Raw genomic sequence first — 23,367 nt, forward strand, 5'->3', positions numbered from 1 at the left:
ATTCAGCATGAAGAACACCTAAGAGAATTTTCCCTATCTCTTCATCTCCAGGGCACTCGAAGCATTTACAATCTCATTATTTTATACAACACCCAATAAGTGGGCACCAAAGATTATTACCCTTCTTTGATTTCTAAGAAAACAAGTACAGAAAGATTAAACAAGTTGCCCAAGGTTGTTCAGTAAATTGAGATGCTTGGATTTTTGTTCAGTGATTGTTCTAGGGACATAGTGCAAAGTGACTGAATCCTCTAAACTCACCAAAACCCCTAAGTCTTATAGATGTCTTCCCCATTTCTCACCACTCATGAAATTTTCATCATCTAATCACAAATCTGCCACCATGTGGATCCTGGACATAGGTATCCTACCAGGCCAGTGCCATGTCTGCAAGAAGCCTGGTGCTACACCTGACAGCTTTCAAATCACCATCAAACGATTCCTTTATCTAGTGAAGTTGATTCTGCCTGGCTGCATCTGGGAAATTTTTAACCCCTCGATCAGCTATTGCACAGTTGGTTTAACTTGGATGAGACAGAGGACAAAATAGTGGTGGTTTAAAAAAATACCTCCCCCATTCTGATTACAAAGGAGGCATGATTAACGAAGTACCCTTTGTATCCAAGCTCCATTCTAAGAGAAAGAGAAAAAGCTTTCCTTCCCCCTTTTTTTGATCGCTGAGTCTTTTCCTACTTGTCTCATCACCCACACAATCTGTTCACAGCCCCAACAGACAATCCAGCCAGTCTGTGGAGAGTTCCTAAAACATTTATGTCGTGAAAGCAGACAGGATGAACAGGACCTCATCTCGACAAAGGATGATGGGACATTCAGCAAAAGAGTTCACAAAGGGAAATACAGACGGAGGCCCAGAGCTGAATGAATTTGCCCACAATGTCTAACACAATGCCAGTCCTTATGGGTACTTGTAAACCTTCTGGTCAATTGACAGCCACCTCCAGGTTTTATCCCCCAAATTCCATTACTTTTACAACAGAGGGTTTTAAAAGAAAATACAATTAACAAGTTAAGGAGGTCCAAATCAGTGCTTTTAGGATCCTTCAATTACTCTAGATCTTTAAACATAAAAATAGCAAGTTAGATGAAGATTTTAGTTCCAACACTACCAGGTCAGGGGTTGACATAATGCACATAAAATACTTACTACATTGCCTGGTGCATACTAAGTACTCAAATAATATTACCTAATATTTTCATCTTATACTGCTCTATTTTATTAATGATGGTTTTATATATGTCATGCCTATCTACTCAGCTAAATAGTTCCACCTTATCTGTTTTTGGTATAGTCCAAAAGATAAATGCCTTCATATAATTATCTTATGTAAGCCTTCAGATCTATAGGTTGCAGATGAGACAGGAAAAGCGAGACTAGGTCTCATAGCTGGCAAGTGGTAGATTCCCATACTGAGATCTCAATTCACTAATTTCACATCCAGTGATTTGTTTCAGTAACACCACAAATGAACAGATTATCATCTCTTGTGTCTCTTTGTATTCTTCAGAATTTAGCTAAGAGCTAAGATATACCTTAATCATCATCTAAAATAAATTTCTAATGATAGGTAACCTAACATCTCTGAAGATTTATTTTAGTGCTTTTAATAAGGAAGAAAAGAAATGGGTGGAAAAGCCCAACCATATTTGGTTTTGAGGAAAGACATGCCTCTGTTTTTATTTGCCAAAGGAAAGCATTACCAGGTCCATTTAGAAAGACAAGAGGAAGTAAGGCTGGGCGTAGTGGCTCACGCCTGTAATCCCAGCATTTTGGGAGGCCAAGGCTGTTGGATCACTTGAGGTCAGAAGTTCAAGACCAGCCTGGTCAACATGGTGAAACCCCATCTCTACTAAATATACAAAAACTAGCCAGGCGTGCTGGCAGGTGCCTGTAATCCCAACTAATCAGGACACTGAGGCAGGAGAATCACTTGAACCCGGGAGGCAGAGGTTGCAGTGAGCCGAGATGGCACCATTGTGCTCCAGCCTGGGTAACAAGAGTGAAACTTTGTTCCAAAAAAAAAAAAAAAAGACAAGAGGAAGCATGAGGATCCAGTGATATACCAAGGATATACCAAGGAGACAAATGGGGCTAGAGCCAGAACTCTTGATACTCTGCTCATGGCTTTCTGCATTAAGTTCATTATTAATTTAGCACCTTGAGTGAGATGAATCTTGTCTTGGATTATGCACATAAAGTTGTGTTTCAGATGACCATCCCATACTTTAAAGGCCCATTCCAAACTCCCTATGTATCAAAAAAAAAATTATCTGATCTAACAAATGCCTAGAACCCTTAGTCTATTTCCCCTAACTTAGCCCTTAACAACAAACTGTCTTATTTTATGGATCTTGTCTTCCCAAATTTAAATTGCTGGAGGGCAAAATTCATGTGTTTACTTCTTCTGCAGCCCATGGCTAACCTAGTTCAGGACTTGCACAACGTGTGCTGCTCATTGCTTCCCCTGCCTCACAGTCTCCTAGATGTCCCGAAGAAACCTCGAGTCATCATAACATCTACTGAATTTCCCAACCATCCCCAGCACTACTGCTCTGCTTGCGCAGTCATTAAAGCTTCTCTTCTGCCTTCAGGATCTTCATTTCAGCTGCTGGGACATCCTGTTGCCATCCATTTCACACAGACATCCAGCCCAGCAGGAACACGTGTTGCAATGAGCTTTGCTTCAAAGCCAGCAGCCTGGCCAAGTTCCAGGAATTGTCACTAATGATCTTCACCAGCTACTTGGTGCTCAACAGTGATCTCTGAACATACACACACACACACACACACACACACACACACACACGCACACCCCATTTCCAATACTGCTCTGGAGGAGCTGCCTAACAGAGGGTGATTCCATAACTTATTTTATTCTTTAATTGTTACAGAAGACTTATTTCATCACAATAACCATCCAGATATACTCTGCAGTGCAGCAGTGGCCTCCACCAACTTACTATTTTTTTTTTTTGAGATGGAGTCTCGCTCTGTCACCCAGGCTGGAGTGCAGTGTTGTGATCTCGGCTTACTGCAACCTCCGCCTCACAGGTTCAAGTGATTCTCCTGCCTCAGCCTCCCAAGTAGCTGGGACTACAGGCATGTGAAACCACACTCAGTTAATTTTTGTATTTTTTAATAGAGATGAGTTTCGCCATATTAGCCAGGCTAGTCTCAAACTCATGACCTCAGGTGATCCGCCCACCTCAGCCTCCCAAAGTGCTGGGACTACTGGCGTGAGCCACTGCACCTGGTTCCACCAACTTATTTTTAAACTGAAGGCATAACACGTGCATCAGTTTCTTTTGGTTGTAAGAGACAGGAAACCTTGCTCAAAGATCCTTCAGCAAAAACTAAATTAGTAAGGTGATACTGAAAAATATCCAGAGATAAAACAGTCTTCTTGTGGTTGTTTTGAGAAATCAAATTATGTCAACAGATCTCACTTCTCTACAGTCATTGAATTCTACCCTGTATTTATTAGCTTCATTCTCAGGCCTCATTGGAAAGACTCCAGCAATTGCAGGCTTATATTCTGTGAGTTCAAATTCAGTAAGAAAAAGAGGACATCTCTTCCTGGTAGCCTCCACACAAGTCTCAGAGTTCACTCTAATTAGACTAACTTGAGACATAAATCCACTGTGGCTAGTGCTTGGCTTGGTCACATGTCCATCACTGGAATCAGAAGTGAAGATTCTCTTAAACCACATGCACTGAGAGTGGAGAAAAAAATGTTCCACAAAGGAGATTCAGGCAGATCCTGCTGCCAAAACAAATAGGTGAAACACTGGGCAGCCAAAAAACACCAATCATCCTTCCCAATAAATCTTTCTTCTTTTCCTAATCTCCAAGAAGTTGTATTACTGGGATGATCCAACTTTGAAAATAGTATATTAAAAGAAAGGAACAACCAGGCAAGTCATATAAAAATATATGTAGCCAGTAAGCACATGAAAAGAGGTTTACCATTACTATCAATCAAAGAAATGTAAATTAAAAGAATAAGATATTATCAGCACACTGGGAAACATTCTTTAAATAAAAGTAATCACTAGTACTGGCTAACAGGCAAAGAGATAGACACTCCCAGATTTGGCTAATGGGTGATATGATTATCACTGACTATCAAAATCCTTAAAAATGTGCATTTCATTTTACCTAAGATAAATTCACAGAAGTGAATTTACTAAGAAAACAATACAGGATTTAAATAAGAATTTAAATACAAGAAGGTTTCTCCAGTATTGCTTATAATAGCCTTAAACTGGAATTATTCTAAATGTCCAACAATAGATTGAGCAATTTAATTATATCCATACAATGGGTTATCATACTGACACTAAAAATGACCTTTCAATGCATGTTTATTAGCATGGCTTAAATAAGTAGAAAGGCACAACACAGAAGAATTAATAAAGTGGGCAGCAAATAGCATCATTCACTAACTAAACCTAGTAAATTAGTTTCACCCTCATCTCCTCAGCAATCCCTGGCTCCTTCTTTAAGATTTACCCTAGGGTTCTAAAGACCCAGATTCCGCCCGGGGAAAGAGAAAAACATCTGGACACCCTCAGCAGGCTGAAATGTGTTGAATAAATATGTAAAGACATAATCAACAACTGTTTATGGGAACGGCTTGCTACACAGAGGAAGGTGAAGAAGATGGACCACAACTGGCATTTACTTGTCCTGGAAGAGAGCTCAAAAAGGAACGTTTGGCCAGTACACAGTGATTTGTATCACAAATAATTCATATTTTTTAAAACTACTCTTTTTTCTTGTTCTTCAACTTATCATAATGTAGCAATTAATATTCAAATCCCCAGAGTTCTTCCCTCCACAAACATAGCTACTGCCTTGCCAAACAAAACATACCACAAACAGTTACTCCCCATCTCAGTTTTCATAACTTTAAAATGTAAATATCCTTGGAGAACTGGCCTATCTTAGAGTGTTGTTAGGAAGATCAAATAAGATGATTTCTACTAAAGTACCTTAAAGAAGGATAAAAGCACTATACAAATGTGAGGTATCAGGCATATCAATGCATTACCTAGATTTAACAAACACACAACAAAGCATGGGAGAGTTCACTGCAAACCTCTGGCTCCTCCATAACCCTCATGTTCTTTTCCCTGCAGTCATTTCAGAAAACCAGATGTTTGTTTGCAAAGTTTCTCTGCAGCAAAAGGGCAGGCCCTCTCTACATTCAAACTGGCTGAAGCTGGTGTTTCTAGCTGTTGAAACTTAGGTAATAATGGGGGGAAATACCAAAATTAATCCAAAAAGCAGACAGGCACACTTTACAGACTGGAGCCCTAAGATGGAAAAAGGCAACAGCATGAACAAGTAGAGGGCTAATGGTTTTCATATTATTTAATTCAAGCCTCAATAATTACAAATCCTAAAGATATAAACTTCTGAGAGTCATCATTCTTTCAGAATTAGTATACAGGATTCCTATTAGCAATATTTTATAGCACTCCAAATATCTTCCCAAAGGAAACCACTGCTGAAAAGGACAAAGTTCTTTGTTGGTAGGGCTGTGCTTTTATACCATAGACTTACATACTGTTTTTTCTACAGTCTCCTCATTTTAAAAAATGGCAAAAAATTTAAATAAAACATGGATAGAGCAATAAGAAGTACACTGAAGTTCTTAAATGCCCTTCTTTTTAAATCACCACCCCAATTACATCCCTCCCTTGAGGATATTTACAGTCCTCTATGACACATGCTCTGTACCTTCTTGGTTCAAGGAAAACACACCTACAGCATTTCAAATTAACTACTGACCCTTACTCTCACACTATAAACAAACCCTTTTCACAATCTCAATTGCATTGTGTCCACATTGATTAAAGCTTGAAGCCTGGTGACCTCATGTGGTGTTAACTTCTCCCATGCACCAACAGCATTCCGCCTTTCTACTCAATTACCCCCTTTGGTGCCAGAGGATCGCTACCCAATGAACACATACAATGGACTTCTGCTTCATTACACTAACCAACAGCAGGATAGAAATAAGCAGAAGAGGAATAAACAAGCTAATTTATCATGAGGACAGAGCAAGCTTTCACCAGTCTCGCCATGGAAAACTTCAGTGGTTAACGGGAACATCAATAGTCTGGGGGTGATGTTTATGATCTTACAGATTATGGACAAAGCCATAACAGAACCCCAAACTGACTAAAGAATTCTGCAGATTAGCAGGTGTGAACACACGCACACAAAACCCATGCCTTAAAACTCAGGGGTCCTACATGAAACCTACTCAGTAATTATTTTGGGAAGCATAACCCTGGGCTTTGGATAACGTGGGCTGACACTCTGGTAATTTGCCCCAAGTGTTCAACCTAACCGTGGGGCCCCTCTTATTTATCTTTGACAAGGTGGTCAGGAGGAACCCAGCCCCTTTGTGAGAGAGGTCTGGTACCCCCTGCCCCCCGCTTCATTAGGCATGGCAAGGGCACAGCGGTTGATTAAATTAACAACTTTGGAGGGCTTCAGTCCCAGTTCCCAGACATTAGCACCATCATCCAGAACAAATTAAAAGTCTCACAGCAATTAAGCAGATTTTGAAAATGAATTTCCCATGGTTCAATGGCTCAACCACAATCTTAAGTATCAGAGAAGAGTACTGAAGGAAGAGAAGAGGAACTGACTGCTGAATTTCCAAAGTAAACACCCAACTGGTAGAAGCAGCATACACAATAAACTTCTGAGCCTCTGCTAAGTAGGCTTATACATTTCTTTTATAGAAAATTGGAAATATTCCATCACAGAAGGGGAAAGAATAAAATATTAACATAGAATGGTTGTATCGAAATGGTGCATTTTTTTTCTTTTTCTTTGTTTTTAATTCCTTTAACATCATTTTACTCTTGTTCAAAAATATAAATAGATATTAAGAGGGGACAAAAACACCTACTTCCAGTCATGGGCTTTTAAATTCAAACAAGAAATTGTACATCCAAGTCTGGAACTGGAATCATCTACATTTCTCTGAACCCGTACAACCAGGTTCACAGCAGGCAAAGACCTTTTGTGCCAGCCTCCAGAGGACCCTGGGTGGGTGATTTACCTCTAAGAACTCATTTCTGGATCAAAAGAATAAGATTAATAATAAAATAATGCCTATCACATTCTAGGTGTGTACTCTTTGCCAGGCACTGTTGTGAGGCCTTGTCATACTTGCTTCCTTCCCTTTCCACTTACATATGCTCCTTTAATCCCTGCTCCCGCCTGGCACCTCTGCCTGGCTCTACTTGCTAGTCACAGGCCTGGGTTCCTCTTTGCCTGCAGGAAGACATTTGGCACAGCTTGTGTGCAGGAACCTGGAGGAATCCTGAAGGAATGTGAGAATGAATTCATTCCCACTCACCAGATCTATAAGCTGAATACGGTGGAATGCAGAGGTAGTTACTTGAATAAATTATATTTTCCTGTCAAGGGCATTTATAAAAGCTGACATCATAAATTCATTATTGGTCTCTAAGTACAACCGTAAATAAATCTACAAAATACTTAGAAGCATAACTTTCAAAGATTTGTTTTTCATCTTTAAAAGTTTATAGAAAATTAAGCAAACTATGTGAATCTTCTAAAAGAAGCCCCTTCAAAATAGCCTTCATGGAACAGAAGAAACACATTTACTTCTTAAAGACAGTAAATCTCAAAATTTGCATTACAATTCTGCAGTTCCATTTGGATATTCAAAATTTGGAAATATATGTACTTCTGTGTGTTCCCTTCTTCCCACTAAACTTTAATCAACTAGTATAGATAACCAGCCACAGTCAACTCTCTGCCCTTATGGCCAAGTGGGGACCAAAATATATAGCACAGACGTAATAACAATCAGCATAACAGTAGGCCTAGGTAATGAAACTTTCCACTAGTGGTCAGAAAGCTCAGTTCAAATCTTATTTCTCACTATGTCTTCCTTGGGCCTTAGTTTCTACAATATAATAGAAAAAGGTCTCTTTCCAACTCCAAAATTGTACCACTTTAGAGATGTAAGCATGTATATTATAAAGGTAACACAATCTTTTATGTTCAAGTGAATAATAAAAACCCTCCCCTCATTTAAATAATAATAGCCTGGAATATAATGTTATAAAACTTAGGGCAGGCCTCAAAGCCTTAAAGTAGAAGCATTTTAGTTACCTCCACAATAGGTCCAAAATGCAAGGCATTCATCTATTCATCTCTTCAACAGATATTATTGGGTACCTACATTGCATTGATCTGTAGTAACAACAATAAAGGTGAGTATATTAGACCATCCTCATTCTCATACAGCTTACAGTTTGACAGAGGTTATATTTTAATCATTATTTTTTGTTTAAAATTTCTTATAAAACAGCACTATAATTCTAGCTAATGTTTCAGAAGTGATTAATATTTTATTTTTAAAAATCATTTTTCCTCAAAGTTTGACTTTAAAAAGTCTTTGTCATTTACGTTATGTCTAGAAGCAAAAAAATTTCCCAGTGGACGATGACTCCAATTTTATAATGTAAAACAGAAGTACAACTGGGATTCACTTTGCAGCAAGCAAAGAGGGAATAGATCTCTTCCACAAAATGAGTAATATCCATTTAAAAGTCGTGCTACCTGGGCTTATCTATGCTCTAAAGAGCCATGAATACTGGCCCAGAATTTTAAAAGACAAACATTTAGATTCAAATAAAATGTTGGTTAAAAACAGAAAAACAACCCAAGTTAATCACTCTAATTTACCGAATATATGAATGACCTGCTTCTTGGACTATTGGCTAGCATAGATCTTGCCTAAAAGGAAAGGCTATCAAGCAGGGTGGCTGGGTTTCTAATTTTATCCAATCCATTAAGAGGCAGAAATAACCTGCCATTGACCTTACAACACACAGGTGGACTCCAGAATAAACAAACAAACAGACTTGAAAAGTTAATTTTGGGCAACCTCTACTTCAGAGAAATGGCTCACATATATTAATTGATCTAACACCTATGTGCAGGCTCCCAGTGAGAGAACTCATGTTCTCTCATTTAAATCCCACAACCCCCTGTGACTCAGAGGTTTTTGGTTGAGGGAAATTGAGGCTCACAGAATTTCAATGGTTAGTCTAGGTCACAAAGCAAGTTTGATAACAAAGAGATAAATCAGATCACTGCCATTGATCAACCATAAAACCACATTCCATCAGTTATTATAGAAATCCAATCACTTTGAATGGAGGGATCAAGTTTAAGGATTAAGCTTCTCATTTAACACGAACTGTCATATGGAAAACCTCGAGCCAACACTTATTTTTATAGAGTGACTATTTCTCAAGAATCCTGTAAGAAACCCACATCAAGAGGCAACTTTCAAAATTACTAAAATTTCAAAAATTTCAAAATTACAAAAGTAACAGTTCTGTCCAGTGGGAAGAGTTAATGCCTTTCCTTTACAGAGCTGCTTTAAGTAATTAGTCAAAGTTTTATCACCGAAATATTACGGTCTCATAGATACATTAATCCTGACTTTGTTAAAATCCCAAGCATAACTGCTCATCGATCTCCTAAACTTTCTCTTTTTCAAGAAGTGGGTGGGGGAGGAAAGGAAGGTACTAGAGGAATTCTTCTGATATCTGTAAAAAGAGAAACAAATGCTAATTAAAAGATGAACTTAGTGCCCTTTCAGTTTAAAAATCTTGAGCATTTACAAATTGTCTCGTTTTTTTTTCTCTTTCATCAACTATTACCCAGAACTACCACATTCTCATAGAGCAAAGCTCTGTCCTGTTTGGGCATGTTCAAAGAATAGTGCCAGGGATTTAATACTGGCATACTCATGGACCTGCAAATTCTGAAATTCAGGGGGAGGCATGAATAAAAAGATAGCTGAGGTCCCACAGTTGCCTGTCACAGCCAAGCCCCACCCCACCCACATCCTCATATGATCCTCAAGAAGCAAAACCTTTCTGAGATGTTCTATAAGTGACAGCAAGGCCCAATGTGCAGTCTTTTCAAAGCCTCAGTAAAACTCTTATCTACGACTTCACTTAGCCCAGACACACAGGGGCTAAAGTAGAAGCCCGGTTCACACAAGCCAGAACTAGCTCAACAGAACAGAAAAAAGAAAGGAATGTCTTTTCTATGTGTTTTCCACGTCTGAGGCATTCTGCTCCGGGGTAAATTACAACCTAAATAAGAGCAGATAAAATATATGAGAACTGAGTAAAAGAAATAGAACCTCAAAAAGGGCTGCTCTGCCTCAAAAGAAGGCTGGAATTCCAAAAGCATGGAAAGTAACTTTTTTAATGGTGATCACCTGAAGGCAAGCTTGTTAAACAGAGACTTAAAAGTCAAGATTTATTTCAGCTAAATTAGATGGTGCAGAGAAACAGTGCTTCGTGACTCTGCTCAGTTTCAACCAAACGAAAAGATAGAGGAGGAAGAATTTACAGTATAATACTTGCACCACTCGAATTGCACTTTGTTAGTCACAAAAGAGGGGCCCACAACATTATAAGCCTTATTTTGGCAATGTGAATTTTCTGCTTGCAATTACCGTCAAAGTGAAGAAATGGCAGAGACGAAGAATGAGGAATTTTGTTGCTGCTTTTGTATGTAAATCCGACCAAAATATACAAGGCTATGTGACTTGACCCCAAGCTCACTATAACTTTGGAATTATGCGTGTCACAAACATCCTCCGAAAGCACAAGAATTACTCATAGATTTTTTTAGTCAAGGAAGCCTCAGACTGATAAAGTCTTAAAACTAGACACAAGGACTGTGCTTTGGATTGGATAAGTAATGACTATACTGCGTGGTTTTGGTGTGTGTTTTTTAAAGAGTTTTAAATTTACATTTCCCCAAGCAGGAGGAAGGGAATGTACCACGCCCTCAGCAAGCAAGGAAGGAATTTAGTTTGTTTTTTTTAATTCTGTAGTGTTCTTTAAAATCCACATAGCATAGCATAACATTCCATATAATTCTGTTGTTCCATAAGAGATTGGCTAAGTATATTAAGGATACAAAGGGAAGGGGGAGATGACAAAGTTATTGCTATTTTATTTTTAAGTAACAGAAAAATCAATCGAGCTATAAGAAGCACCAGTTGGGAATGTACTGCACATTAACTCTATGATAGCCTTAGACAGAAATCAGATGATCTTCACACTGAAACTCTGAAGGACATGTATCTTTGGGGCACTTAGTAGCATTAGAAACTGCATCCAAGCCGTGGCTACGGCTCTGCCTCTAACTGCATGAACTGAATGGCGTCCCTTTCCTGGGACTCAAATTCCTTCTAAATTAAGGTAGAACAAGATAGTCTCAAAGGCCCTTTCATCCTTATGATTTAATACCGACAAGCTCTTCAGCTTCTATTCAGGCCAAACACCACCAAAGTGTATGGGTACAATGGATCCAAGTAGCCGCACTCATGGACAATGACAAAATCACACAGCTTTGGGGTAGGATCAAGTATCATATTGGCCTAGAATGTACTGATGCTGCCAAGGTGCGGGGGGAGGGGGTGGGCAGGGGTGGAGATACCACTGATGTGTGAAATGACTTGCCTAATATCCCAGAGACCCCTGAATCCCAGGCATTCTTATTCTGAATAGAGACTTTTAATCGATTTCTTGTCTCTTCCTATGTCCTCATGTTACCGTAGTTCTACAAGTCTGTGCTGCCAGTGAGGGTTGGCAAATCATCCCAACTCAGAAATACAGACTTACAAAATGGCATAATCAAGCTTCATTAACATTGTATATAAAGCAGAAGTAATAGATTGAGTAAAAGCATGAGAGATTCTCTTGGGAGTAAAATGTTCATGCTTTAGAAGTTTGGGCTTGTGTTCTTATTTGTTATTTTCTGCAATAACATTAATATTTATCATTTGGGGAGGTTCATAATGAAATACTTGGTTATAGCACAGGAACTAATGTTAGAAAGCAGGATGACCTCCCTGAACTTTCAAACCCAAACCAAGTAAGGTTTTGGGTCATTCCCATCTACAAATCTGTAGGTGTTGGGCAAAGCGGTAGTGACTCAAAGAAGGAAAAGAATGGATAATAAACAGTGTCATGTGTATGTTTTCCCAGATCTAAGAACAGAGAGGGACAAAGAAAAGTAGGAGAGATGGATTTGGGATTAAGCAAATGGTTTCAGTGCAAAGTCCTTTGGAAATCACATCTCTGATGGGCCTGGCTCAATGAGACACTCCAACAAGTGCCAAGTCCTCAAGATAGTAGATTCTAGTGATATTTAATGCTTGTAGCAATCCCCATGAGGAAAGAGGGCTCTGTTTCACATCACAGTTGAGAGAGAGAGTCAATGAGATTTTATGACTTTTTTTGGGATCACTGAGGCCACAGGTTGTGTGCAGAGTCGTAGCCAAGTTTCTCTCCACTACATGACGCTGCTTTGAGACCAGAAGCTCTCTCTTTGGGAGGGGGTCAGCCAGGACTAAGGCAGCAGTTAACTGGCCTCCAACCAACTTTCATGAGCCTGGCCTTATTAAACTAGGTCTGAAGAAAAACTGAATCAACCATTTACAGACTTATTATCTTCTTTCTAAAGGAAAATCATAATGTCTTGCCAAAACAAATGTAATAACTTGGCCTTTTCTTTCAATTACCTCTGCTTTCTTGGAAATGTGTATCTGTGGATAAAACCTCTGAGTTAACCCAGGGAATTAACCAGATGTTTAAGAAGACCCTGTAATTCCTGTGGGCCAGCAAAGAAAGAGCACCCCTTGGCCAGATTATATTATGAGAATGGAGTACTAAGGAGAAAGGGGGAGCAGAAAATTAAACTTGAAGGCCCAGGATTTAAATAGGCATAGCAGATAGAAATGTTAACTCAGTTTTGGAGGATTGGGTGGCACTGGAAGCAGGTTTTGGAAATCCAGGCACAAGCTGTGTCCTTGAAAAGATAGTCTCATATATTTCCATAGCCCTTCATTTTCTTTTCTTGAGTCTATATTCTACCCCCATCTTCCTATTCCACATCCTCATTACACTCCCATTTCTTCAACAGCTACCTTCAGGACCTACTGTGCATGCTAAATCCAGGGGGCATTCAGAGGGCCCAGTATCTCAACAAATTTCCCATTACAACTCTCAGCCATCTTCTGCTGTATGCAACAATTTCCTTTGGGGAGTGTTGGCATGTAATTTTCTTAGGTTCAGTCCTCCCTAGCATGGCCCAGAAACACTGGTCAATATTTACAATGGCTGGTGTAGGTTTAGGAGTTGGGGATCCCTTGTTCAGGAAGTAATAGGCCAATGATCAGTAACCGTGCAGTGATGTGAGTTTGGGGAAGGGGTGGAAACAAAAAGAAAAGGTAGTGGGGGTTTGAGCTTTCATCTTCTGCTCAGTCTGTGTAGAATCAGTTTCACCACACTCACCCCTTTGTTTCCCATAGAAATGGAAAGGACAATGGGAGGAAAGTGGCATTAAGCTTAAGAATATGGCTTAGGATTCAATCAAGGACTGTGGACTTGAGTCTTAGCCCTCTCATTTACTATCTCTGCAACCTCAGAAAAGGTTCTTAAATGAGCCTCAGATTCATGTGAAAATTGAACAAAGTGAAGTATTTGCTTCTTTGGGATGATATGATCATTAAGTGAATCTTTACATGTGAAATGCTTTCCATAGTCCCCCACAAGATTTTGCTCCCCTACAAGATTTAGTCAGGGGTAGAATGTGGGGGGCAGGAGGAAGAGGTGGTAGTAAGAGGCTATAGAAATTTAGTATTTTTACATTATAAATTATACATCATTGTTTTAATTTAGCAATCCTTTTAGATTCATCTTTTTACCAAAAGAAAAGTTAGAAAACACTAAAGTTGGAGATCATTAAGTTTGAGAATTGGCATGTCTCAAGCTCCTCCTCTCCACTTTCCTCCTCTCCTTCCCACATTCCCATGCGGGCACTTTCTCTAGAACTGTGCAGAGCTGGCACATTTATTAGGCCACCGTCACAATCCTTCAGAGAAAAAGTAAGACCTAAATGAAATAGTCGTGATCATTTCATGTCTTGATGCTCCCTGTGTCCCATTACCTCTCAGGGTCTCTATCAAAATCAAGGGCTGCAAATCTGTGAAGAGACAACTCTATTAGCATATTTTCCAAAGAACAAAATGTACCTATTCCCGCTGTCAGGGTGGCTGTTTGTAGGAGTCTCTGGTTTAAAATGCCCTCATTATTATGCATGGGTGTGCATATAAACAAAAATTCTCCGTAGGGGAAAAGATTTTTCAACTTTCAGAAAGAGGCTCTTTTCTCAATTCCTCCATCATCACTGCCAACACACACCCTCTAAAAACCTCCCCAACCTTCACTGATTCTTTCTTTCCTCTCCTTTGAAAAAGTCCAGACTTACTGTATAACTACATATATGTTAAAATCACCAACTAGAGAAAATAAAATTGAGTAATCTTCTTACAAGTAGCAGAATCTCAAACATTTGATGGTTAACAAACTTGGCTGCTTTAGGCAATTGGATGATTCATACAATTATGGGGACTGGTTAGAACTTGAATGGAATTGGTTGGGCTGGCATAGTCAAACTTCTCAAGACATGTCCTCCCTCAGCCTTGGCAAGGCACTGTTTGGGTCTGTACAGCTGGACTCCATTTCATTTATCATCACATTTAATACTTTCTTCCTTTTGATATTACCTGATTATAAAAAATGAGAAATCAGTTTTAGTGCTAGTCTCATGTTTCCCTGCATTCATATTTTTATTCAGGTCTAAAAGTCAAGGTTTTGGGGAAAGTGGGAAGATCACCTAAAGCTGATAATCTAGGCTCTGATGTCTGATTGACTGGAGTTCGATCCCAGCTTTGACCACGAGTAGCTAGGTAATCTTGTGCAATTTTACTAGATCTTTCTGCACCTCAGTTCCCTTACATGTAAAATGGGTACAAAAATACCAATTTGCCAAGGTTTTATACAGATGAAATTAGACAGGTTTTGGCACATATTGCACATTCCGTACATGTTAAACATTTTATCATTTTATTAATATATCTAGTTCAAGATGAAATATTAATATAATTAGTTGATGGTATAATTAGTAGGGTTCTAATTTCATACATTCTCGAATTCCCAATAAATACGTGAAAATTATCTTGATGCTAGAAAACTACATCCTAGGCAATCTTTTTGTAAACTTAGATGAAGAGGGGCTCTTTTCTACCCACAGCTCCCCTAGTTTACTCAAGCTCCACGTCTCCTCTTTACTAACCCCGTGTCGGCATGTAGCCCCATCCTAAGCACACAGCACACCCTGATAGATACTTTGCAAATCAGGCAAGTAGCACACAGGAGCTTTAAACTAAGGACCTTTATATAATTTCAACAAATTCTAAATTCTAAATCTCCATAGAAACACCTTTATGAGGAATATAAGGTAAGAAATCTTTCTGCAATTTGTATGGATTTAAAAATTTTAAGGTCAAATTATTGTAAAATGTCATGTAGGAAGGAAAGGCCTTAAGTCTCGATCTGGGTTTCAGGCAGGGAACCTGAAAACCTCACAAAGCCACACATAACACTATTAGCTCAAGGAAATGTTTCTCACTATAACAGGAAAAGGGAAAGTTCGAACAGAAGTCTAGACAGGCTATACTGAAAGAACAATCAGATGAAAGAGCAGTTAGAACCGGACGTCTAGTGCCTGTAATCCCAGCACTTTGGGAGGCCGAGGCGGGTGGATCTCCTGAGGCCAGGAGTTTGAGGCCAGCCTGGCCAATCTGGTGAAACCCCGTCTCTAATAAAAATACAAAAATTAGTTGGGCGTGGTGGCAGGTACCTGTAATCCCAGCTATCAGGAGGCTGAAGCAGGAGAATCACTTGAACCTGGGAGGTGGAGGTTGCAGTGAGCCACTGCACTCCAGCCTGGCTGACAGAACGAGACTCTGTCTCATAAAAAAAAAAAAAAAGAGCAATTAGAGATTGTTAGCACGAGGATGATTACACTGCAAGAACCAAATAGTTCAGTTTTTTTTTTTTAAGGCAAATGTTGTAATTTCAGTTACTAAAAAAATTCATGCTCTTTTAAAAAAGATTAATTTGTAAGGTTGCACAGTACTCATACAAACCACATTAGATACTTCTAGCAGTTAACAAAGACGAAAACAATGACATTTTACAAAATAAAAATCAGAATCAAATACAGAAAAATATGTAACATCAACCAAAAACCAATTGATTAATACTTATCAAGATTCTCACCAGATACCCAAATACTGAAGGATTACAGCTATTGCATCATTAAGATAAATTAAAATAAATGTAACAAGCTTAAAATCTAATAAACTGGGGCGCAAACACATATACTCGGCATAACTGTAATTTCTTAAAATTCTGCAACTTCCAAATAAACAACAGCAGCAGAAACAAAAGCTCCCATAAATGGGTCACAGTAAAGACCAATTGCCTCCACTTAAACAATACCAGCACAATCCTGTGGGCTACATCATTGAAAGAAGTAGATAATCCATGCACAATATTGAGAAAATTGATTACATATGTGTGTGTGTTATATCTTATACAGTATACATTACATCCTCAGCATTAAAAATTTAAAAAGGCCACTCATATAAGTTACCTTTTGGAAGAAATAATGATCTTTTCTAAAGAAATAATAATTGGTGATTTGTTGATACTTTATGTTTGGAATACTCTCATTTAAGGGTTTGCTGAAAACAGTGCAACAATTTTCTATTAATCCAGTTCTGATCTTCATATTCTTAGCAGTTTTAGAAGAGCTGAGAACAGTGACCTGCTTTTTCAACCATTATATTCCTGAGACATGACTAATTTGAGGCTGAGCAAATTGCACATAATGGGATTCAAGTTCATGATTTTCAGTCTGCACTCTCTTTTCAGGCTACATGGTCTCCTTTCCCTCCCTGCTTCCACCACCCCCAAAACTGCCTTTTCAGGAGTTAAATTCACCAAACATGAAATCAAAGGAAAATGATTTTTAAGTTTTCTGTAGGCTTATTTTTAAGGAGGATAAAGTTATATTTTTAAAAATATTTATCTTTTCCTTCAGGCACTCTAGCATTTTTAAATAATTTCTAAATATTTAGAATGTATTTAGATGTATTTAGAATACTAGATGTATCAGATGTATGGTTTCATAGTGGTTCAAAGTTTTTACAAAAGCATGATATAAATCAGTGAATTTATAAATACCCCAAGCTCTACTATGTAAGATATTGCTTTCAGAGCCTTTTTGCAAAATCCCATTAAAGGTTTAGCTTATAGACACTGGTGCCAAAAAAAAAAAAAAAAAAAAAAAAAAGCAAGCAAAAAAATGTGGTTTTCTTTGGTAAGAAGGACATTGAAATAGGAGAATATTTAAGCTGGCTAAACCAAAGTCAAACCCTGGGGGCTATTTGCTTTTATAGTGAATGTTTAAATTTTCTCCATCAAATCTAGAAGGCTACAACCAAACAACAGTTTAAATGTCATGTACAATTCTCTAAGTACTGAAAGAGTTACACAATTTTAGAACTGAAAGGGACCTTAAACTCCTTCATCTACCAATGAGGAGCCTGAAGCCTGCTAGTTAACTCACTTGCCTGGTCACTTTTGGGGTTCATGGATTGTCATTGTTGTTTGGTGGGGTGGTTGTTTTTGTGCTGTATATTTGTGTGTGTGGTGTATGTGGTCCTTACACCCTTACAAACAAGAGCTTTGTCATTTATATTCTCCTCTTCCTAAGTTGCTCTTCCTAAGTTTACTTTTATCAGCAAAGAGTGATCAAAAAGAAAAATCTATTCTGGCCAGTTCAAAGGGGAATTCCTTTTTCTCACTTGGCCTACTGCAGATACATTGGAGAGACATTTCACACCCAGGACAACTGACTTCTTAAGTAGCAGTAACAATGAGCAGCGGAGGAGTTCTCTTCTCACTGGAGAGAGCAGAGGAGGTTTCTGAACCTTACCTTGACTTTCCAGCCTACAAACTGTTCCTTCAACTACTGTTTCCGCTTGCCCACTTTGTTGCTATTCTTTCCTTAGTTTCCTCTGTTTTCCAGCTTAGGGAAGTTTGGTGGGAAAATTTTTCACTTATATTTTGTTGATATTTATTTCTCATATTTGGGTCCCACCCAAATTTTTAGATTTGTTTAAGAGCAAAAGCAATTACTCTTTAAGTGAAAGAGGAAAGGCTAAGTCACTGTTCAACATGGGCTAACTCTGATCTGAACTGGAGACACAGCCTTTGCAACTGAGGGAGAGGAGGTAAGCAGTAAACTTACACAGTTTCCTCCAAGAAGTGTTATACATAGATATTTTTCAAAGAAATTGGAATAAAGCAGTTTATTAATTGAGGGGAATCCAGTTACAGTTAGCACCTGCCACGGGTTGTTGTCATTAACCAAATTCTTCAGGAAAAACAATCTTTGGCACCACTTACTCCAGACAAACCCTATTTGGAACAGACAAGTGTTCTGACCCTATAGTCACTGCAATGTCCACCAGCCACTCACGAGTGCCCTTAGGGCTTCTCCTTGGTGGTAGGATCCCAGAAATCCTACTAGTTCCAGAAGTGCCCTAGGAAGCCTACATCATGGATAATGGGCTCTGCAAAGCTAGGAGATCAGCCTAGAAAAAGAAAAAGAAACACACCAACAAACACCAGGAAACTATGTGTAATGGTTTGCTGCTTGTGCAAAAACCTCAAAGAGGATGAAGGTCAGACAGGGATAATAGGCCAATTTAATTCTGAAAGCACAAGGTGCAAGAAATTTTAATTATGGTCTGCCACTGAAATCACACAAGATCCAATGGCATCTAACTGCAACTGCTCATCAAGGGAGACAAGAGGTGTAATTGTAACCGCTGCATAATCACTGTGAGGGCACAGGGAAGGCTGCCTTCAGCTCCCAGCAGAGAAGGTATTAAGAGCCTCGAAAAATCCAATACGGGGAAACGAGATTGCATGTAGCCAAACAGGAGCTCTTAACACAAAAGCCAACGTGTGTGTGTGTGTGTGTGTGTGTGTGTGTGTGTGTGTGTGTGTGTGTGTTGAGGGTAGGGTTCCAGAAAGAAAAATATGAAGCTGTTTGGCCCACACTGGGGACATGAGATTGTTTGAAAACTCTGAACCCCTTTCTGCTTTGTGGATAAATGCATACAGAGAAAAGAGCACTCTCTCCTTTAGGTATTTCTCTCATTGATGAAGCTTCACCCACTCTCCTTTGTTTAAGACAATTGGCTTGGATGTTACCGTGATTTATAGTACCAAACTCCCTATAATTTGTTCCCATCAAACCCAAGTCTGGAGACAAAACGCCACGCACACGACTCAGGTGCCCAAGCCTGTGCAGCTCTGGCAGCGACGCTGCCCGCGCCCCCGGGCGTTTCCCCCGCACCTCACATCGCGTGGGCGCCCGCAAATGCACGCGCGGAGAAAGCCCCTCCGTGGACTCTCCACTCCGCAAAGTTTAACAAAGCCGTGAAGTAAGGAAACCGGCCCTCCCGTCCGCGCACGCTGCAAAGTTGGCATTGAAGTTCGTGCCGGGATGTCCCAAATCTTGAGGGGGCGCGGGGGGCGCGAGTGTGCAGAGAGGCGGGAGGATGGATGGAGATGGGGAGACAGCGAGGGGAAGGGAGGTTTTCAGAGCGGACGGTCCGTGAGGCGGTTTTCTTCACCCGGAAGCCTGTTTGACTCAGAGAGGTCCGGGAGGTGCACGCCAGGGGAGGTCTCCCGGAGCCGGCGCTGTCGCCGGGGGACCGGGGAGCTGTCACCTGCGGGGGGCTGTGGTGGGAGCGGGGGGCGCTCTCCTAGGCGCCAAGGGAGGACGGGGGATCCACAGTCACCGGCTCTCAGGGCTCTAAGAAGTGGGGGAAGGGATATTCGCGAGTGGGCAAGAGGCCAAAAGCAACAGCTTTCGGATACGCTTTTCCCCTCCGACCTCTCCAACTTCCCGCAGCGTTGGTCAAGGACTCCCTCCCACTCCACCCCATCCTATCCAACCGCCCGGCCCACAATTCGGACCTGTACACGGCAGAGCGTGGGGTGGAGTGCGGCGGGAAAGCAGGGCGCGAAGGTCGGGACCCCAAAATGCAAACCCTCAGCGCCTAGCAAAGACGACCAAATGCATTTACAACCATGCAAGTATCTCAGCCTTGTAACAGAGCTCCAGATTTGCGCCGGGCGCAGTTTCCCGACTCTTCTGTTGTTCCTAATAAAGTCGATTACGTTGCCCTCCCGGAGCTGATTGGAAGGGACCGGAGAGGAAAAGGGGGGGAACGCGGGAAAAAGCAGGGGGGGCGGCGAGCAATCAACTTTGTAACCCAGCGCTTCCTCGCGCGATCCGTCGCCATGCTTAAGATTCCCACCCCCGCCGCCCCCCTCCTGCCTTTCAAGTGGATACTGAAACTAGGCCAAAACTTTTTCCCCTCCTTTTCTCTTAGCCACTAGACTGGATTGTGCCCCACGGAGCCCCATGGAGCTCTGCTTTCTTAAGCACAATAGCCGGACTAATTAGATCATAGAAGCAAGGCAGTGATACTGTAACAAGTAGCCCAAGAGGCAAAGAGGGAAGGGGCCCGAAAAGACAGAAAGGGGGAAAAGTTTGCAGCTCTCCGCACTTACCAATCAAGCCTCCCACCAGAAAGGCGATGATTTGGAACACGAGCAGAATCCCACCAACAATGCACAGCTTCTTGGTGCTCATGTTTTCTATAATTGCCCCAGCCATTTTTGCGCCCCCCCTTTTTCTTTTCTCCTTGAAATAAATGTTTTAGGGTGAGCTTTTTGCTCCCTCCTCTCACACACTCCCTCCTCCCTCGCCTCCTTTCTGGGCGCTGCAAAACTTCAGAGGTGCTGGAGCGCGGCGAGGATGGGACCGGGACGGAAGGCGCCCGCACGGATTCCCCCGGCGCAGCCGGCTCGGGATCCCCCAATGCCCGGAGCTGTGATTGTGGCCGCTCCGCCGCCTGTGGACGCTTAAAGGAGCAGGGAAGCGGATCACATGACGCCGCCTCCCTCCCTTTCTTCCTCCCTCCCTCTCGCGCTTCCTCCCTCCCTCCCTCCCTCCCTCTCTTCCTCTACCCCTTGCCCACCAGTTCGGGGCTCAGAGCTCTGGCGGGTGCTGGCGCCCGGCTCCCGAGCCTGGCCTACAACCTGTCCCTCCAGGGACTGGTGCCATTTGGGGGTTGCTGTTGATGTTAAGCGAGTTCCCCCTGCCCAGCTTCTCACAGGTTTCCTTTTCTGGTTTCCGAAGTGCGAGATTTAAATCACCGGTGGACCGCCTTGCAGACCTTTAACTTACGCGCTGACTTGAGGAAACGGTCCCCACCCCACCCCCAACTGCTAGAACTCTCTTTGGGAAAGAGGAGGAGAATTTTTTTTAAAAGGGCCCAATAGATGCCTAAGTCAAAACACAGAGATGCGGAATAAAGTCTCAGCTCGAATTCTTTCTACCAGGTTCCCAGCCTCGTTATTGGACACAGAACCAGCTAAATTCCCCACGGCGCCCCTTGAGGAACCTGGCGCTCCAGCCAAATCAGACCACTGTTCGTTACTCCAGCGCCTGTGCTTCCACAGCCTTAACCCTGGTGATTGCCTTAAAGAGAACATGTTCTACTCCATCAATTTTAAACCTGATCCAAAACCAATTAGTCTAAAAAAAAAAAAATCTAATTTTCCACACCACCTCCATGCAATATCTCTGGGAACTGAGTCCCTACAATCCTGTGTTTACATTTTTACTTCCTATTGTAAGGATTTGTGTACGCGTTTGTCTCCACCACTGAGCTGTAAACTCCTGGGGAATAGGGACCAAGTTTTTTTTTGTTCTTTGTACCCCCCATGGTGCCTAACAAAATGCTAGCTCTAGTAGGTGCCCCATAATCTTTGGTGGAATGAATAAGTGAATGTGAAAGCAAGCCCACAGTTTGTATTTCAAAAGTCTAAAGAGATCTTAGTTGGTTTAGAGGGTACACATACTAAGTTACAATGTTTGTTGTCTCTTTGTGAGAAATCATATATTTATAGTTATACTTAACTTCCCTAAAAAGAGGGGCGGGACTCCTGATAGAGATTTCCTGCTCTATCAAGTCTAAATTTCTGGTTTTCCATGTTTCATAAACTGGCCACTTTGTCAATACAACTCACCTTACTCAATAGACCCTTGGTTTGGTAAATACCCCACCTTGCTCCCCATACGCGCAGTTTCTACCACCACCACCCACACACCTGGTTTCTTGTCCCTCCCATCCTTACACACCCTCTTCATGCCAAGAGACTATTTTTCCCAGTCTTCTCTCCTTCTCTACTCTGTTCCTGAATTTTCATTGCCCTTATAGAAGATGTCATGCAGGTTACACTTAATAGAGGCATTCATTTCTAGTCTCCAAGTGGAACAGACACTTGTCAAGGACAAGCACCAAACTTTATGCATACAAAACTCCATCTCTTCACATCTAATAGTTCTTAACAGTTCTGAGGATATACAATCATGTGTCGCTAAGGATGTTTCAGTCAACAACAACATACCGTGTATGTGACAATAGTCCTATAAGGTTATAAGACCATATTCTTGCAATACGTTTTCTATAGATATGTTTAGATACACAGAGTACTTACTATTGCATTACAGTTGTCTATAGTCTTCAGTACAGTAACATGCCAGACAGGTTTGCAGTTGAGGAGCAATTGGCTACACGGTGTAGTTTAGGTCTGTACTAGGTTATACTACACAGGTTTATGTAAAGGCCCTCTATGACATTTGCACAATGACAAATCACCTAACAACACATTTTCAGAAAATATTCCCGTCATTAAGCAATGCATGACTGTGGTTGCTGTTTATCTATTCTCTCATGCAACTCTTTATCCAAGTCACTTATTGAGCCTTTAACATGTTCCAGGCTTTCTTTCTTAAGCACTCGAGGATACCAAGATGTCAAGGTACTTGCACCTGACCTAAAGGAACAAATGAGATGCTGGTTCTCCACCAAGATGATCCCCTGCTTTAAGAGAGCACTTATTAAATACTTATTTTAATTAAAAAGGGATATTTCTAATTGCTAATCAGTACTTCTGTCATGAGATTACCAGTAATGCCCAACTGAGTGGGAGTAGACACCTGTAATATTCATCACCATGGGCTGCTTTTAAAAAATATAATTTCTATCACATCTTTTTAAACATTAAAAGCAACTGTGAATCTTTATTTCCCAAGTGGACAACACAGGTGAATAGAAAAGAGCATGACAGTTAGAGTCAGCTGGATCTGGTTTGGAACCCAGATCCCAGCTCTGCCCCTTGTTTCGAATCAACAGGTCATTACATAGTTACTTACCAACTCTGAGGCTTCACAGACCAACCCCGAGG

The 23,367-nt window shown here is 40.9% G+C and overlaps 1 protein-coding gene across 1 annotated transcript in view; it reads right to left on the reverse strand.

The window, feature by feature from the left end:
- Positions 1–21,427, reverse strand: part of WLS (wntless Wnt ligand secretion mediator) — a 108,359-nt gene extending 86,932 nt beyond the window's left edge. Inside the window, exon 1 of the mRNA XM_011994999.1 lies at positions 20,623–21,427. Coding sequence (XP_011850389.1) covers positions 20,623–20,728 — 106 coding nt within the window. The 5' untranslated portion in view covers positions 20,729–21,427. The remainder of the gene's footprint in view (positions 1–20,622) is intronic.
- Between the last annotated feature and the right edge of the window lie 1,940 nt (positions 21,428–23,367).

The sequence above is a fragment of the Mandrillus leucophaeus genome, unplaced genomic scaffold (assembly GCF_000951045.1).
Source record: "Mandrillus leucophaeus isolate KB7577 unplaced genomic scaffold, Mleu.le_1.0 Scaffold464, whole genome shotgun sequence".
Classification (NCBI taxonomy): domain Eukaryota; kingdom Metazoa; phylum Chordata; class Mammalia; order Primates; family Cercopithecidae; genus Mandrillus; species Mandrillus leucophaeus.